Genomic DNA, 18,150 nt, shown 5'->3' with positions numbered 1-18,150 from the left:
TTATTAATATTATATTTTGTCTTTAGTCTTTAAGGTTAAAAGTTTATTTCTTTTATGTGAAAACGGGGATGTAACGATATCTGTTTAACTGTATTTACTTGTTATCTCCCTTTAATGTACCTCGCATGCGCGCTGTAAAAAGGAAGTTCTCAGTATGTCTTTCTCTAATAAATAACGTTGTAAAAACTCTCTAGTCTTTTCTGACTCACCAACTTAACATACAAGACAACAACGTTACATTGATCAAACTGAATATTGATTTGTCTGAACATTGGTGATATTGATCAAACTGAATATTGATTTATCTGAACCTTGGTGATATTGATCATACTGAATATTGATTTGTCTGAACATTGGTGATATTGATAAAGCTAATTGTTGATTTGTCTTAACATTGGTGATATTGATCAAACTGATTATTGATTTGTCTAAACATTGGTGATATTGATCAAACTGATTATTGATTTGTCTGAACATTGGTGATATTTTTTGATTTGTCTGAACATTGGTGATATTTTTTGATTTGTCTGAATGTTGATTTGTCTGAACATTGGTGATATTGATCAAACTGATTATTGATTTGTCTTAACATTGGTGATATTGATCAAACTGATTATTGATTTGTCGGAACATTGGTGATATTGATCAAACTGATTATTGATTTGTCGGAACATTGGTGATATTTTTTGATTTGTCTGAACATTTGTGATATTGATCAAGCTGAATGTTGATTTGTCTGAACATTGGTGATATTGATCAAACTGATTATTGATTTGTCTGAACATTGGTGATATTGATCAAACTGATTATTGATTTGTCGGAACATTGGTGATATTTATTGATTTATCTGAACATTTGTGATATTGATCAAGCTGAATGTTGATTTATCTGAACATTTGTGATATTGATCAAGCTGAATGTTGATTTGTCTGAACATTGGTGATATTGATCAAACTGATTATTGATTTGTCTGAACATTGGTGATATTCTTTGATTGTCTGAACATTTGTGATATTGATCAAGCTGAATGTTGATTTGTCTGAACATTGGTGATAGTTATAAAGCTAATTGTTGATTTGTCTGAACATTGGTGATATTGATCAAACTAATTATTGATTTGTCTGAACATTGGTGATATCGATCAAACTGATTATTGATTTGTCTGAACATTGATGATATTGATCAAACTGAATGTTGATTTGACTGAACATTGGTGATATTTATTGATTTTTCTGAACATTGCTCATATTGATATACCGAACAATGACCATACATAACTTTAATCCAGTGAATACTGGAACATTGATTTGATTTTGATATTTTGTATTACACAATCATTATAACTATTACAATCATTTTCTAATCTCTTTTATTTTCATTGGTAATCAATTATTAAATATTATGTAACGGTTGGATTGTTACTGTAAATATTGGCGAGATCCTTTTGTATAGATTACAAACTGAATATATCTTCAACAAGATGTCATGATGTAGTTACCAATTGTCTGTATTGATTATCAAGCATTCTCGAATTCGCGTGATTTTGAACTCATCAGATAATATCATATAACTCACTGTTGTGTTTCAAAACACCAATGGTAAATATGCGTTCACTATTTACTTTATCAATTGGATAATTGAGGTGAAAGCGTGATCGCATCCCCTTTTCACAATGATGTTTTTAGCACATACATGTATATGTACAATTGTTTAATAAAAAATATTCACAGAGTGTGTAGACATATTGGGTCTATGGATAGAGTATGTTATAAATGCTAACCTTCTCTTTCAGATTCCTGTGGTCCACCCCCAAATATAACCAGTATGTTAACAGTGATACCTGAGTTGATCGTATCAGGATCTATTGTAAACTATACTTGTCAGTTCAATAGAAGTATAACGTTAACAGCAGTATGTGATTCAAAGATTCAATCAGGTACAAAAGCATAAAGTTTCACATTTTACATTTTTTCTAATGTACTTGCTGAAATTCATTAGGGGAATTGTTTTTAACAGAACCTGGTAATTTGTTTCAAATGTTAATGTTTGGAACGGACCTTGAAGACTGGGCTAGTATATTTTACGACAACAGGACAGACACCTGCAGAAAATCAGATGTGTCATCACAACCAAATATCAACTTTACTATGTATGAGACTGTGGATTTGCAATCCATTTCCGTTACTTTTGGGGCTTTTACTGGTATGTTATCTAATAATGTATGTACATGTGGTTAAGGTATTCAAAAATAAGTTTTCAAGACGCTTACAGCATATTATCAAACGTCAGCTTTACCTGTAAATACAATCCAATCCGTTTGCCTCAGAAACCAATTTAAGCGATAACGGCGTCATAATGTAGTTTGTATAGAATAAAAAAAACTCAAAGTACTAACGATTCGAACCGCAAAACGAAACTCATAAATGAGTAATTTTTTCATTATGAAAAGTGGTATCATGTATCCTTTCACTGTACATGTACATTTTTTCAGGGGCTCGAGGTCCTGTTATTATTAGGCTGGTATCGTCACAAGACCAATCAAACACAACCCATATTATTGGTACCTGTGGTGGTATATTTGAGGATTTGAATGACAATGAAACGATATTTATTGAGTGTTCATCACCTACATATTATGGTTTTGTGATAAATGTCGGCATGGTATTAGAACCCGGTGTTACGGGGTTTATAACAGTTTGTGAGTTCAAGACTGTTGGGAATTTGAGAAATGGTAAAATCATTTCTTATATAACTCTTTGCTCTTAAAATGCAAATATTACATTTATTGTTCTGATCAATTATCTGGCTGATTATAATAAAAAACAGAAAGGAAATCCAAGAAAACATCCTGTATTCTACAATAGTAATATATTCCTTTTTAACAATATGATATAGAGCTGCCATCAAATCTTAAACTCTATATGTAGTGTACACGAATCCTTTTTGTAATTTACAAATGCCTACCTAAGTTTGTCGACTCATACATCGATGACAAAAATTTAGAAATATTGCCAGGTTTCACATTGTTTTATTTCCAGAGGGCTGCTATGGACAACCCAAATTTAGATATGGAGCAGAAATTGAATTGAGGAGCGACACCGTCATCAAATACAGATGTGTTGCTAGTTTTTATTGGTTAGAAAATTGGGAATTTGTCAAATGCTTTGGAAAGAAGTGGTCTGGAAATAATATTGATTGTGCCCAGCGTAAGAATAATATTACTCAGAACTGTCTTTAAAGCTAGCTTAAAATGCGGAGCTAAATAAGCTGCACGCCTCGGCCACATCCAATGCATGATAATGATTAAGGCGAAAGAGGTTTTCTAAATTTTTTCATTTGTATCGGAAACACTGATAGCACCAATTTGCCTCATTCCAGTTTCAATCAGACGTCTGTGGTTCTTGCAATTCTTCTTATACTAAGCGATTGATGACGTCACTAATCGCAATAATTATGCCATATCATGTATAAAAACCTCGCGATTAGTGACGTCATTAAACTCTTAGTTTAAGTGGAATTGCAAGAACCACATCATGTTCAACCCACGCCCCCATTCGTCATCCTTCCTCGTGGTAATACAGATGAGAGAAATTACGTACTCATAGATAAGAATTGTCTAATCAGAATTGGTCCTACTGTCTTGCTTGTAAATTCTCAGCCATTCAAAACGAATCACTCGTTATAGCGCTTTGTTAACGAACGTAAACAAAACGAAAGCAGCTTGTCATTAAATGTTTTGATATATATGGACAGTACAGAATTGAGTAGAGAGAAGATCAAACCTTACATTGGAATATTTTTATTTGGAAAGAATGTGTTCTTATCTGTTCAAATGGGCGGTGGCAAAGCAATGTTGTGTTTTGTTTACATAACCTAATTTCCGTTTTGCCGATCTGATTGATCAGATTTAAATATCACATATCTCATTTCCACGCCCAGAAACCAACCTGTAGCGTTCTTAGTTTAATACGGGTTAATAAGACAATGTCAAAACCCGTACCCGTGATGCGATGCAGGAACCACAGACGTCTGATTGAAAATAGGAATGTTGCAAATTGATGCGCTTTTAGTGTCCCCGATATACGATTTTTAGAAAACCACTTTACAATCCCTTTATTCATAATCTTAAATCTGTCCGCTTTATAGCAATTTCGAAGACGATGTTTAATATCCAAATTATGCATAATGATTGGAATTTATTAAACAGGTGCTGACAACATACAAAACAATCGATCGCCCTACGCACTCTTTGATGAATTTGGAACATTTTTGTAACAATTTAAGAGTTTTCTTCTGTGTAATTTAGGGGATGATTTGATACCGATGCAAGCTTATGACGTCCAAAACAGTTACGCTTTTGATCAGTCTATGGACACATGCCAGAAATTGGAATCGGGGAATATGGAAATAATGGGTGCAGATGCAAAAAATAGAACATTTATAGTTTTATCTGTAACAATTATGTTGTTAGGTTGGTATAAAAAATAATACTGGTTTTTTCTCACCTATTCTATTCGGTCCTGAGCAGTACACAAAACATTCGTAGATTTGCTACAGTGCTGCTGATAGTGATTATTATTATTAAGCTTTCCATGCCCATAAGCACAATTCTCTAAACAAATTTTCTGAACTTGTCTCAAAATGTAGTCATGATAACAAGTCCAACCTCAGTAGAGATTTAGGCTGGAAATAGGTCGGTCTGAAACTCTGAGTAAGACATGAAAAGTGATTCAAATGTTGTTTTCTAATTCCTTTAAACGCATGTTATATCAATCTTCATATTGCGACCACAATGCATTTTCGAACTTCCTTGCCTAAATATTTTATTTACCAGCTGATACAACTTAATTTATCAACACACGATGCTTTTAAAAATGAAAATAGGACAGTTTTAAGTCCCCAGGCTGTAATCATCAATCTAAAAGCCGAAGCTATAATCTTGCTATTAACTCTCACCATTTCTTTTCCATGGCAATTCCATTCGCATCTTTCTTTTGAAACGTAATTAGGCGGACTGGAAATACTAAAATTGTAATAAAATCACAAACTTAAATCAAGGTATTCTTTGTCTAATCACAACTGTATGTAATTTCCTAATTTATATTTATTTATTCTTATTTTTTCAATTAAAGATTACGTCACAGAGGGAACAGGAGTCAAAGTCATTAAAAGTAATGGAGATCTATCTGAATGTTATGTAACGAGTCTGTCGAAGAAAGTATTATATGTGATTTTGGGGATAATACGGAGGCCAATACCGTTGTATTTTATCGTAACTCTACTTCAAATAAATCTGTCAACTTATGTGAACTGTATGTAAATGGATTTTATAAAGATACGAATGGTATACCGATATTTTCAGTAAAACATAAATCTACTTCTCTAATTAATGAAAATAAAATAGAGTTTACGTCCTAATTCCTTCAAGCTTATAAACCAATGAAAACGACCTTTACCTGCAATGAGCCACAGTTTGACACGACAATGGTATTATCTTTCTCTTCGTGATTGTCAAGAAATCTACTCGCAAAGCTTATAGCACATGGTTTACTGTTCTATTTAAATGACAAATTGAAGCAATGTCTTATGAACTAAGTTTTTGTAAGATCTATATTTGCATTCTTTTGTGTTCGTTTTCTTTAGTTTGCATTCAGAAACTTTATTGTTGCCGTATTGTTATATATAGAAACTTTAACTCAATTCTTTTGATTTTTTTAAAAACATCCAAACAAGACGCCTTTACCATATCATGTTATCTGAAAAGAAGCAAAGCAAAAGCTGAATGGTCGAAAATATAAAAGGGATAGTTAGCTTCTAAATAATACAATATCTGGTCATATGCCATAATTACTGACGAGACGGTAATACCAGTACAATGTTGTTTTCAAAGTTTACATTTGTTGAACATGAAATAATGCTTCAGCAATTAATTATGGTAGTCTAGAGCAGCTTTTTAAAATTATTCTTTGAAGTCTATTGAAATTACGTGGTCTAATATTATATATCCCAGATCACGAGTGTTACCGAAGTCATCCAAGTAATTATCAAGGGAAGATGAACTTTACCTGGAATGATACGAGTTGTGAAAGATGGGATCAAATTCCAACCAATCTAAATTTTAATATGGAAAACTTGCCCGATGATTCGGTCAAAGATGCTGAAAATTATTGCCGAAATCCTGATAATTCAGCGTCAGTTCCATGGTGTTTTGTGAAAAATTACACAGATAGAGAAAATTGCATGGTTCAAAAGTGCAGTAAGTAACTCTTTCATATAGCTTTCATATAGAACATCCGACGATATCTGTACGCCGTAGAGTATTATATGATGTCTAAAATTTGCTCTACATATTCAGCCAATCAAATTATTGATTACATTTTGCAAGCTCTCAATTTGTTATGGGTCATGGGTAAATATCGAGTGTGGAAAAACCAAAACATCTGCATTTGATTTAATAAGATTGGTGATTTGGACTTTTGAATGTATTGACAAAATGCATCTTTACAGGTTTATTTTGTTCGTTGTCTCCCGATGGTACAGATTATGGAGGGATGCAAACACAAACACCGAGTAAACAATCGTGTGTATATTGGAGCGATATTGAAGACACGAATAAAGTTCAAGAATATAAAAAAAATTTCAACACAAGGCGCTGTAGAAATTATGGTGATAGTTTTTCTAGTCCATGGTGTTTTACAAATGTTTCTGGACAATCTTTTAGTGCTTGTAGTATGATTCACTGTGGTAAGTTAATACATTATGAAATTTTTCATCCTTCTTTCTATCCCTTACTTACACAAATTTCAAAAGAAAATTAAAAGGTAGACATTTTTTTTAATTTGTGTCCCAATTTGGTAATGTCACATTTTGAAAGGCTGCATCAAGCATTGAACGCCGATATTTCGTCATCGCATTTTTTGTTTGGTCGAGGATTTAGTTATTGACCAATCGGATTTATCCAAACAAAATATCGTGGTTAATAATTCTGTAGAAGTCGTTATTTTAAGTCCCACTTCCCTTTTTAAACTTATTTTGCTTATTTTTTATATATTTGTAGCCAGTGAAAGGGTAAATACAAATCGGTATAATTGGTCATAATAGACGAGAATATTAGTTTAAGATCAATATAAAGAATTACGTGTAGACGATTTTATTAACAAAACGATTTGCTGTAATTTAACAATTTGGCTTCAAATTCAGTATGAAATATAAAAAAAATTGCAAAATGTGATATAATTGATGTGAACATTTTTAATCATTTCAGCAAAAACCATCAACACTATTCAAGTGAGTAAACCGAGTATGCTGGCCCATTCACTTTACCATCCATACTGTTACTGGAACCGTAATACGTATGACACAAACAATGCCTTTATTGAGCGGTTTGAAATGAATGTTAATACATACTCACTTCAAACACGATGTTTAGATGGTGTTAACAGTATGTTTTGCTACGGAGAGAGTGATCGTATTTTGACACATTATCATGTTGATAATTGCGGTAAGTTGAGTAATTTTATCTTGTTTTATAAATAGAAATTGTTGTGTTGTGCTTATCTTAAATGTGTATACATTTCCAGTAGATTATAGTTTGAAGAACGTATACGTCAACAGTGTTTTTCATGATTAATTATTTGCTTTAAAAAAAAACTTCGAAACCTTGAAGTTATGGTTTTTGATCAAGTTTGGTGACTTTACAGTCAATTTCCAAACTTCAAAGTATAAGATGTTGTTTCGTGCGAAGCTGATCATGCAAATGATAGCACTTCTCTTTGGAGGAGTCAAATACTATAATCCTTTTACTCTCCATTTTGTCATACTTCGGACGAGATGTTGATTAACGGAATAGTGTAACTTATACGGATTCTTATTGTTACTGTGCTTTGCCGTAACCCGCTTTTTGAACCTAGAAACAATTATATCTGTCATATGGCCAAGACTGTATCGCCACTTCGGTACGGTAATTTCATAATGACTTTCTTTCGATTAAGCTATTTACAGGTGTACTTGAAACCTGTCGCTTAGATTGGCCAAATTGTTGCAGTGTTTGGTTTTTATTTCATCCCATTTCATTATAGATACAGATACAACAACTCATTCGCCAACAACAGAATTACCATTCACTCTGAATTTCAGTAAAGAAGCCAACTTGAAAGGAGTGCTTTCTCAAACAGTCTCTTTCAACTTTACCGAGAGGGTTTTTGTTAATGGGAGCAATATTATACTACAATCTGTTTCTAATCTAACGAAAATAAAGCTACCTAACTTAACAGATTTGCCAGTGGACCTGCCAGACGAACTTTGTAATTGTCTATGTGTAGAGAGCCAAATACTCGATGATGTTACATTAGATAAGCGAATTGAAGATATCGTCGTATCTCTTAGTATAGAGAAAAGTAATTTAACAAGAGTGATGCGCCGTAAGATAAGCATAAATGATGAAAGACCTTCTGTGTTATACATAGGATCTGGCGCAGTGGCGATTTTCTCAATTTTCATTTTACTCGTTATATCGCCGGATATTATATATTTGGTTAACAGTTTTTCGGGTCTTATTAAAAACTGTAGAAAAAATCAACATCCTTAATGAGGGTTTCATTGGAAAAACATCCGTTATGGCTTGTTAATAAAAGCAAAGAAGTAAAATATATTTAATAACGTAATGTAACAAGTACAATCCCATAGTTCACCGGGATTTTGTATTGTGATCATAGAAAGACAGTGATCTTGTACCTGCATCTAGGCTTTGGTTCTAAGTGTACTCATTTCTTTTGACAGGAAATCATTGCTTGCAAATGGCCTGTCTCAGCAGTGTACGAAAGAATGAAAACCTTATTTATGTGTAGTGTTCAAATTAACCAAAATTCAACATCATTTTTAAGCCTAAACAGATTACCATCAACTACGTCCACTTCGTCATGTTGCCTTAATCCGAATAGAGACACATACGTAATAGAAATAGCGCATATAATAGCTTCAGATTGTTTTTAATTACTTTCATTCAATGAAATTGTGCATGTATGCTTTGTAGGGAATTGATTACAATTATATTCGGTGACCACCGAAATTTCCAAAATAAGCTACATGGAATCAAACCATCAAATAAATGTTGATAATGGAGTAGTTTTAGATCATTGATTTCGATGTAACAGAGACTGATTGTAAATAACAGAATATTAATTCATAATTGCATTTTACTTGTTATTTTTAATGACAAATATTGACTCGCTGAATAAGACACATGATTGACTCTGTTTTACAGTAGTTTTGATTCTTTAATAATGTTGTGAATTGATTTAGTATTATGCTACACATAGGATTGCACACCTATTGTTATGTTCCTATGATAAAATATACACATTTCCATTAAATCATTTCACTATATTATCTACATTAGGGTATGGAAAGTTTTCATCATTAAGGCCATCAGAGAATGAGTAATATTTATAAGTTATAACTTCCTTATCCTCGGGATAAAACTCGTGAATACCTGCAATATAACAAAAATAATTAGTTTTGCAGTAAAAAAAATATTGACGGATGTGGGTCTAGTGAGTAAGGTATGCGGTCGTTTCCGTATCATCTCATGTCATTCGGCTATGTGGTGTGTCAATTTTGTTTCCCTTGTGAGAATCTAACTTGCTCAAAATGATTTTTAGGAAACCACATTATGTATGATAAGGGCGATATACAAGCATATTCCATGACACATTCTTGAACCATTAAATAGTCCATTTTTGGTCTGATGAAATTATATTTTTGTATACTTTACACTATGATCCGTAATATAGGTCACATCAATCCGTTAATGCTATTCTAAACATTACTATGTTGTACCTTGTTTTATTCCAGTATCTCGTCTATCAGATGGTATCCATACTGTAAATATCTTTTCACTACCAACCAAACCATTGAACGATAGAACAAACTCGCCATAATCGTCTATTTTTGTCGTGTTAAACCTAAATATTTGGCCGAAAAGGTAAAAAGTCATAATTTTGGAAAGTTTATTTATTATCAGGTCAAGAAATCCAGATTATATTTCTACTCCGACACAAAATGCAAGCGATGGAGAGGGTAAAAATTCCATTGGTTAAAGCAGACATCATCGAGTTAGGTCAAATGTTAAGACGACAACTGTGCAAGAGGGCTGTCGTTAGACCCTAAATGAAGTGGCTATATTAAAAATAAAAGTAATGGAAAAAAAACGGAACGAAAGTTTGGTCTACTTTCATTTATACCGTCTTGTAAAAGGAATTAAAACAAGGGTTTTAAATCAGTATCTATGAATTAATGGCCTTCTCGTCAGAGTGTCATGTAATCCCAAAGAAGCTTGAAAAGGAATTGTGACAATAGTCCAAGTCCAAGATTGGAATGGCTGTTACTACACCCACTTGAATCAATCAAGTAATATGTTGATACGAAAGGCAACTTTTGCAGACTTCTAGGTCTATTAAACAAATGGATCAATTTCTATCAGAACTTACGAAAATCTGCTGTCCTTTCCCGCAGCCATCAACAAAAAATAATACAATGGTTGTCGCTGTGCATATACACTAGTTTTTAATGTAAATTTAGGCTCTGTTATCGAATTTTCGACAATAATTGTAACATTCACTTTGACTACATAACACTTCTGGAACCCTGTAACAACATTTAATGCTATAATAAAGTAAAGCCAAAATTTGACAAAAATATATTTTGTTAAAATTAAAAATATAAATATGATATTGGCTAAATATGTCGATTATTTGATGTCTATAGTAAAAGTGGTCAATTTACACCTTATTCTAATATTGTATAGTTTTAGTACTAAGGTGCTATTTCATGTTATAATATATTTTTATTTTAGTGAAATACAAATAAATGAATTTTTCATACCTTGCATTGGTCTTTCTCCGCAAGATACTACATGTTCATAATTACACATGCCTATAGTGGTATCAAACAACAAACCATTAGCACAAGGTATCCGACGTACCATTTTACCGTTTATACACAAAATAAAATCTCTACATGATGTCATGTTAGGTACTAAACCATTGCTTACTGAGCACTCAATATCAATTGGCATTACAGCAAATACTGAAATATACATCCATAATTGCAACTGAATAAATTTTATGGTTTTCAACTACTGGGTTTGTCTTCATAATAATCTTAAAGCAACATTTAATTGAAGTGGTCAAATTAAGTACCAACATAATTACTGTAAAACATTTGCATAATTGTACCATAAATGGTACGCCAATCCTTCTCTAACGCGCTTGATTTGAGCTCTATTTCAGGGCAGTTGGATTCTCAGTCAGTGGCAGGTCTCTGACAGAATTGTTCCGTGTCCATCTCAAGGTGAGATATAAATGACGCCATGGCCAGTTAATGCATTCAAGCTCGCCTCCTAATGTAATTTAATATTGTTTAAATGAGATTTAGAAAGATTTATGTTGGTTGTCTCCCTTATATGACGAATCAAACTATGCCAGACCAGAATTAGTCATTTCAGAGAGCAGGAAGGTCCTGAGACAGTTCGTAGATGTTCCTGCAATTTGGGAGAGGGGAATAGGTAAGAATATATTTAAAATGGATTAGTCTGTTAAGATCCAATTTTACTTTTGACACGTTAGTCCATAATTCTTTGTCAACTGGACCCGACTAGGTAAATGGAGACACTGACGCTGTTTACAAGAAAAAATTTGTTGTGAGTGTTATAATGAACCCTATTGAATATCAGAAGAATCGAAAATATCTAGTATGAGTTATTGCCCTTGTTCCTGAAATTCTTTACAGGCTGCGCCAACGAGAAATCGAGAGACGTCAAAGCGAGGAAAGAGTCGAGAAAGCGAGGGTAAAAAAAGGCGAGGAAAAAGGCGAGAAGACGAGGACATTTTTCGTCGCTTTCTCGCCTTTTTCCATGTCTTGTTTTACCCTCGCCTTTTCGCCTCTTTTCTCGCCTTTTTTCTCGCTTTCTCGTGGGCGAGAAATCTAGTTTCCTTGCTTTCTCGTGGGCGTGAAGTCGAGTGTAGATATGGCCACAGTCGGCTTCCATACAAGGACGAACCTTATTAAAAATGAAAAATATTTAGTATGAGTTATTGCCCTTGTTCTTGAAAACGCGTATAATTTTTAACCTGTAAACATCCTAGAAGGAACAATTCTTGACAGATTTTGACGAAACTTGGTGTGAGTGTTTTTTATCGTTTTATAGGATTAATCCTATTGAAAATCAGAAAAATCGAAAAATATTGAGTATGAGTAATTGCCCTTGTTCTTGAAAATGCTTTCAATTGTTAGCTCGTAAACTCTCTAGCACGATTCTTCAAAAGTTCACAAGAATTGTATGACTGAAGGTTGAATATTTCATACTGCTGATTGTTACTGTACTGCCAAATATTTAAATTCCAAAACAAAACTGTCCGTGGGCGTATATTACCTTGCCTGCAAGCTCTCATCTATGTTCTGAGCGACTGAGCGCTTATTCTGACATATAAAATTAACAGGATCATAGGATGGATCGGGAATAATATTTCTGGATGATTACTAAATGGGTTATTTTATTAAGGATACATTTATATACCTTCACAAATTTTATTTACAAAGAGTTTGACTAAACATTTTCCGTGACTTCTTCCTCCAGGTGCACTTACTTTTGACGCATATGTTGTGTAAACATGCACCGGTGTCTAGTATCTTTTCAAAATCCTCAATCCAATCATGCCAACAAATTACTGTATGTTATTTATTTTTTTACAAATTATTGAAGACTATAGCACTTTATTCGGAGTTATACCGAGGTCGAATAATCACATTTGGTTACATTTTACGAAACGAAATTTAGGAGGAAGAAGACGGATGTAATTCTGATGATCGTACAATTTCAGTGTCGCTATACATCAGCGATGTTGCATGTAGATTAGAGTCCAGGATGTTGCACATGTCTACATCTTTCAATTAGTGGATAACACATATTCACCATATTCACATTTAGCAATAATCACTAGTAGTTTCATGACAATGATTGTCACAATGATGATCATCTACCGCGAATATGTGGCATATTGTCAGGAAAATGCGAACTTGGAGATTCGTAAGCAAAAAAGTATTGATGTTAACAAGATTATAGAATCGTAATGTCTTGACAACAACCTCGTGGCTAGTCTATCACCTCAATTATCAAAGGTGCAGTAAACGGACTATGTCTTATTCCAAAAGAATATTCTGGAGTTTTCCTTTTATCCAGCCAAACATTTTGTGGTGAGTGTGCTCCTGGTCCAGGCTTTTGCGTTGTATCTCCCGGTAAAGTACCCCGTCCAGCCATGCTAAACAGTGGTGCTCTGGATTTGGAAATATTCGGATCTGTTGTACTGTAAGCACCAGGACCCGGGGTCTTACACATATCTTCAGCAAAACCCCCGGTTTTATTTCGGCCTTGTAATGAGAAACACGGTGCTTGACGTTTGCCACTTTGATGAGTTGTACAAGTCATGCTCGGCAAAGTGTAACTATTGGCAGCTGGAGTGTGATCCGTTTTCCTGTTCTTTGGTCGACCGCTCAGCGTATAACCAGGACGAGATCTTCGGGATGATTTGCCAGCATTCTCTGGTTTATATGCCCCGGGTCCTGGAGTTCTGAACACAGTCGGTTCTCTGTTACGACTATACAGAGAAAATTCCGGCATACCTCCTTTACCACTTCTTGACATTTTAGAGTTGGGAAGGTAACATGGTCCAGGGCTACAATCATCACGAACTTTCCCATGTCGAATTCCAAACGAAAAGGCTGGTTTTCGAAAGTGATTACTTCTGGGATCATGCGCACTAACTCCTGTTAAATTTGGTAATCCGTAACATGGACCGGGACTTGTATACATAGCGGCAATTGGTCCCCGAGGTTTGGTTGGTACGAGTACAAAATCTGGGGCTGCCATGACTAATGGTTGATGATGTACTTTATCTCACTTGTAATCGTCCGATGTTAGAGAGTTAATAAGTTTATGGACAATGATCACAAATATATCCGAACAAACGCATCGAAAATCCAAATACCTATTGGTATTATTTTTCAGAAAACGCCAAACACTGTTCACAGCAACATGTCCAAAATCAAATCGTTAAACTTTACATAGGAACCTGAAAGAAATTCTGTGTTGTGAGTCAACATCCCCCAGAAGTATTTACTGGCCTACATGCCATAGAAACATAACTTAATGAATTAAAAATGCGTTAAATCATTTATTCATGATTACTTGTGGTAGATTCTAGAAGAAATGTTCCTCATTGATTGGTACTTGACAATAATTAATAATGATTGCGATAGTAGGCCTATTGGTTGGATGACCTAAAATATATCCGAATTTCCACAATTTTTATGGTAAAAGTTCAAGGTCAATTCAGTTAAAGGGATTCTAAGGAGGTGTTCATAAAATGGTATGTGTATCAGTGACACTTACAATTTTTAGTCGTCACTCATCGCGAAGGTCCTTATGTGATAAAGACGTTTGATCGAAAATTTAAAATATGCAAATTGATGCTGTCCCCGATACACAAACAAATTTCAGAAAACCTCCTTTAAGCTTTCATACATTTTGTTATTTTTATACATGGTGGTGTCACCAGTGTTTATTTCATATTTTAGAAATGTTTAGTCAATAAGGACATTAATTGATATATTGTTTTGAAAGCCAGAATCATAACATTTCAATCTTTTTTTTTTTTTAAAACTGTTCAAATTATTTTTCGGATTTCATCATTTTTTTGCTAAATTTGAAACTTATAAGTACCTTTTACAGATTTTCGATCATATCCCAATTCTCGGATTTCTTTAGGATTAATAATGCCGTGATCACTTCATAATTTATGACTTAAAAAAGGGCACAAATCGTTTAGCTATCGCTGAAATTCTAGCGTTTTTGTCCGGTGTATCAGTTATTTTTTGGGGGTTTGAAAGTAACATTGACGACCAGTCTTTGCTTCGGAGTTTATCAATGGAATTTGGAATAATATCTTTCACTGCCATTTCGCTCTAAGTTAGATTTGGTTGTAAGGCCATTTCCGCTAGAAAATGAACACATAGTGAGTGTTTCTTATGATTAGCTTTGTCGACAAATACTTAGTCCAGGTCAAGTAAATTTGAAGGCATTTTACATTTGTCATATATAAGGAAAAAAAAGAAAAAAAAACTGTCAATGCCTTCGTTTTTGCCCCGGAGCATTTTAATGGTTTCACGCAATATAGTGCCTTAACCGTCAGCGGTTCTCGCATTTCTCGAGATCACGTCAATTGGTATAAATAATAAACAAGTTTTATATAAAACAGTCACGAAATAAGGTAAACAGATGTCTGTTATTGATATGCCTGGAAGGTATCGATTTGATTACAACTAGAACATACGGGCCATTTAAAGTGAGATTTAATGATATTTGAAGGCAAACATTTCATGGCTTGCATTGATTTGTCTGACAATTTGATATTAAAATAATAGGTTATATGTGAACCTAACAACAAAATAATTTTAAAAACTATGCAGTATATTGTTAACATTATGGTCAATCATTCACAAAATGAATGCATCGACCACAATCAGGTTACTACAAACGCCATGATCGCTTAATTCAAAAGATAGACAGTAACCCCCCCCCCCCCCCCCCCCCCACCCCCATAATTCCTTAATTACAAAGAGTAACCTTTATTCTTAATTATTGGATCTGAATGGGCTCGATAATCTCCAAAAGCTCCAATTAAAATTTTTAACTCACAACGAGATAATCCTGTAGTTTAATCCTTTGGTTTCCTTGGTATCAGAATATAGTTCAGGTATACATGTACATATAAATATCACTAACATTCGAAATGTATGACATTCCTGTCTTATTTAACTCATCTACAGTAACCACTGTATTAAACAGTAATTCATTTGTTTCAAAATGGCTTGTACAGAAACAAAACCACGGGTACCAATTGCTGCTATGTATACACCTCCAGGACCGTGCTACAGTCTACCATCTCTTACAGGAGGAACCAGTCACGATCCCAGAAGCGGTCATAATAAACAACCAGCCTACTCTTTTGGGGTTAAGCATGGGAAATTCGTCGACGATTGCAGTCCAGGACCTTGTTATCTACCCGACTCAAAAATATCGAGAAGTGGAAAGGATGGAACTCCACATTATTCTCTCTACAGTAGAAACCAGGGAGCTTCTACCTTTAAAACTCCTGGGGCAGGAGCTTACAGACCAGAAAACTCCGGACCCTCGTCTAAATATCACCACCCAGCTTACAGTTTTGGTAGCCGACCAAGATACAGGAAAAATGACAATACTCCAGCAGCAAATAACTACACTCTACCAGGTATGACCGGAACCACCGTTTTAAGTGGTAAGAAACAAGCTCCATGTTTTTCATTACGTGGAAGACAGAAGACCGGTGCTTTCTCTGAAGATCTTGCCAAAGCACCTGGACCAGGAACCTACAACACAGCCGATCCAAACAACACCAAATCAAAGGCACCATTATACAGTATGACCAGTCGAAACAACATGCCTGGTGATACAACTAAGAAACCAGGACCAGGAGCTCACTCTCCTCAAAATACGTGGACTCATAAGAAGAAGAATCCGGAGTACTCATTTGGTGTTCGTCATAGTCAATACACAACTCCATTGGTAGTTAATGTCCTGGATTAATCATTTATTACAATTCAATATTTATTCTATTCATCCTTGCTCAATTCAATTGCAATTTTTCTTTATCTTTATACGTGTATACTGTAAATAAAACTATAAAATATACATATTTTCTTTTTATACGCTCCTACATGAAATGGGGGGCGTATATTGCCGTCACCTATGTCCGTCCGTCCGTCCACAATTGCTCGTAAACACTCTACAAGACACAATTCTTGACGGATTTTGACAAAACTTGGTTTAAAGAGTGTTCGTTATCACCCAAGGATCAACCCTATTGAAAATTAGAAGAATCGAAAAATATTTAGTATAAGTTATTGCCCTTGTTCTTGAAAACGAAACTTGGCATGGGTGTTCGTAATCACCCAAGGATAAACCCTATTGAAAATCAGAGAAATCGAAAAATATTTAGTCTAAGTTATTGCCCTTGTTCTTGAAAACTCGTTCAATTTTTAGCTCGTAATTACTCTAGAAGTCACATGAAATTTGGTGTGAATGTTCGTAATCACTCAAGGATAAACCCTATTGAAAATCAGAAGAATTGAAAAATATTTAGTATGAGTTATTGCCCTTGTTCTTGAAAACGCTTTCAAATTTAGGTCTTAAACACTAAAAGGCATGATTCTTGCTGGATTTTGACAAAACTTGATTGTATTATTCAGTCCCGCGCTGAAGATTGAATATTTGCTTTTTAGAGTTTGCACGAGCTAGAAATTGAACACGTTTGCAAGAACAAGGGCAATAACTCATACTCAATATTATTCAGTATCGCCCTAAAGAGTTCAAAAGAAGTGTATGACTGAAGGTTGAATATTTCATACTGGTGATTGTTACTGTACTGCTAAATATTTTTATTCAGAATCAAAGCTGCCAGTGGGCGTATATTACCTTGCCTGGCAAGCTATCTTATTTATTCAAACTTCGTTGTTGAAATCAATATACCATACAATTTACTGCTCTTTGGTTGTGGCATCATGAATGATCATATGTAAGCGTAAGTTATGGCAATTATTTTAAAACGTTCGCCGTATCTCGGATAATTAATCTGAATAATGTTTGCTAAATGTGTCATTTAGTCACCCTAGAAGATGACTTAGATTTGAGAATATTAGACCAGTCACTGACATGTAACTCAGACTATCGTAAAGGAAGGAAGTAATACATACGTCCTAACGTTCCAAACAGAACAACGAAACCCGAAATCCCAAAACAACATATCACGCGAGGAAGTACATCATTCATAAGTGAGTAATTATTTCATAGTGAAAAGTGTTATCAGGTGTCTAGAATAGTAAGAATACTCTGTCTTGCGCCATAAAGAAATTATCTATTTAGGGCGATAAATTATTTTGATATAACTTTTAGTTAACATTTTAAAAGGATAGGCCTAAATCGTCTCGACAAAACATTGAATTCTCAAATGACAAAAGGCTCCAAAATATTAAATTCTGTGCGTAGAGAACAAGAAATGC

General features: G+C 34.2%; 4 protein-coding genes across 4 annotated transcripts; 2 read left to right on the top strand and 2 right to left on the bottom strand.

The window, feature by feature from the left end:
- Nucleotides 1-1,824: 1,824 nt before the first annotated feature.
- Nucleotides 1,825-8,587, top strand: LOTGIDRAFT_174035 (hypothetical protein; the record flags this gene model as incomplete). Its single annotated transcript, XM_009052066.1, has 7 exons — nt 1,825-1,936; nt 2,492-2,698; nt 4,307-4,471; nt 6,011-6,256; nt 6,508-6,744; nt 7,265-7,501; nt 8,079-8,587. 7 exons carry the CDS (start codon nt 1,825-1,827, stop codon nt 8,585-8,587), a joined length of 1,713 nt encoding a protein of 570 aa, XP_009050314.1.
- A 383-nt stretch (nt 8,588-8,970) lies between these two features.
- On the bottom strand, nt 8,971-12,046 carry LOTGIDRAFT_238959 (hypothetical protein; the record flags this gene model as incomplete). The annotated part of the gene is made up of 5 exons (XM_009052065.1): nt 8,971-9,490; nt 9,838-9,962; nt 10,488-10,644; nt 10,882-11,085; nt 11,926-12,046. 5 exons carry the CDS (start codon nt 12,044-12,046, stop codon nt 9,372-9,374), a joined length of 726 nt encoding a protein of 241 aa, XP_009050313.1. The 3' UTR covers nt 8,971-9,371.
- Nucleotides 12,047-13,150: 1,104 nt separating this feature from the next.
- Nucleotides 13,151-13,924, bottom strand: LOTGIDRAFT_174033 (hypothetical protein; the record flags this gene model as incomplete). The annotated part of the gene is made up of 1 exon (XM_009052064.1): nt 13,151-13,924. The coding sequence occupies one exon, from the start codon at nt 13,922-13,924 to the stop codon at nt 13,151-13,153; it is 774 nt and encodes a 257-aa protein (XP_009050312.1).
- A 1,995-nt stretch (nt 13,925-15,919) lies between these two features.
- LOTGIDRAFT_142353 (hypothetical protein) lies at nt 15,920-16,678 on the top strand (the record flags this gene model as incomplete). The annotated part of the gene is made up of 1 exon (XM_009052063.1): nt 15,920-16,678. One exon carries the CDS (start codon nt 15,920-15,922, stop codon nt 16,676-16,678), a length of 759 nt encoding a protein of 252 aa, XP_009050311.1.
- Between the last annotated feature and the right edge of the window lie 1,472 nt (nt 16,679-18,150).

The sequence above is a fragment of the Lottia gigantea genome (genome assembly GCF_000327385.1).
Source record: "Lottia gigantea unplaced genomic scaffold LOTGIsca_179, whole genome shotgun sequence".
NCBI classification, from domain to species: Eukaryota; Metazoa; Mollusca; class Gastropoda; family Lottiidae; genus Lottia; species Lottia gigantea.
Note: the sequence above shows the minus strand (reverse complement) of the source record. Positions and strands in the feature narration are given on the sequence as shown.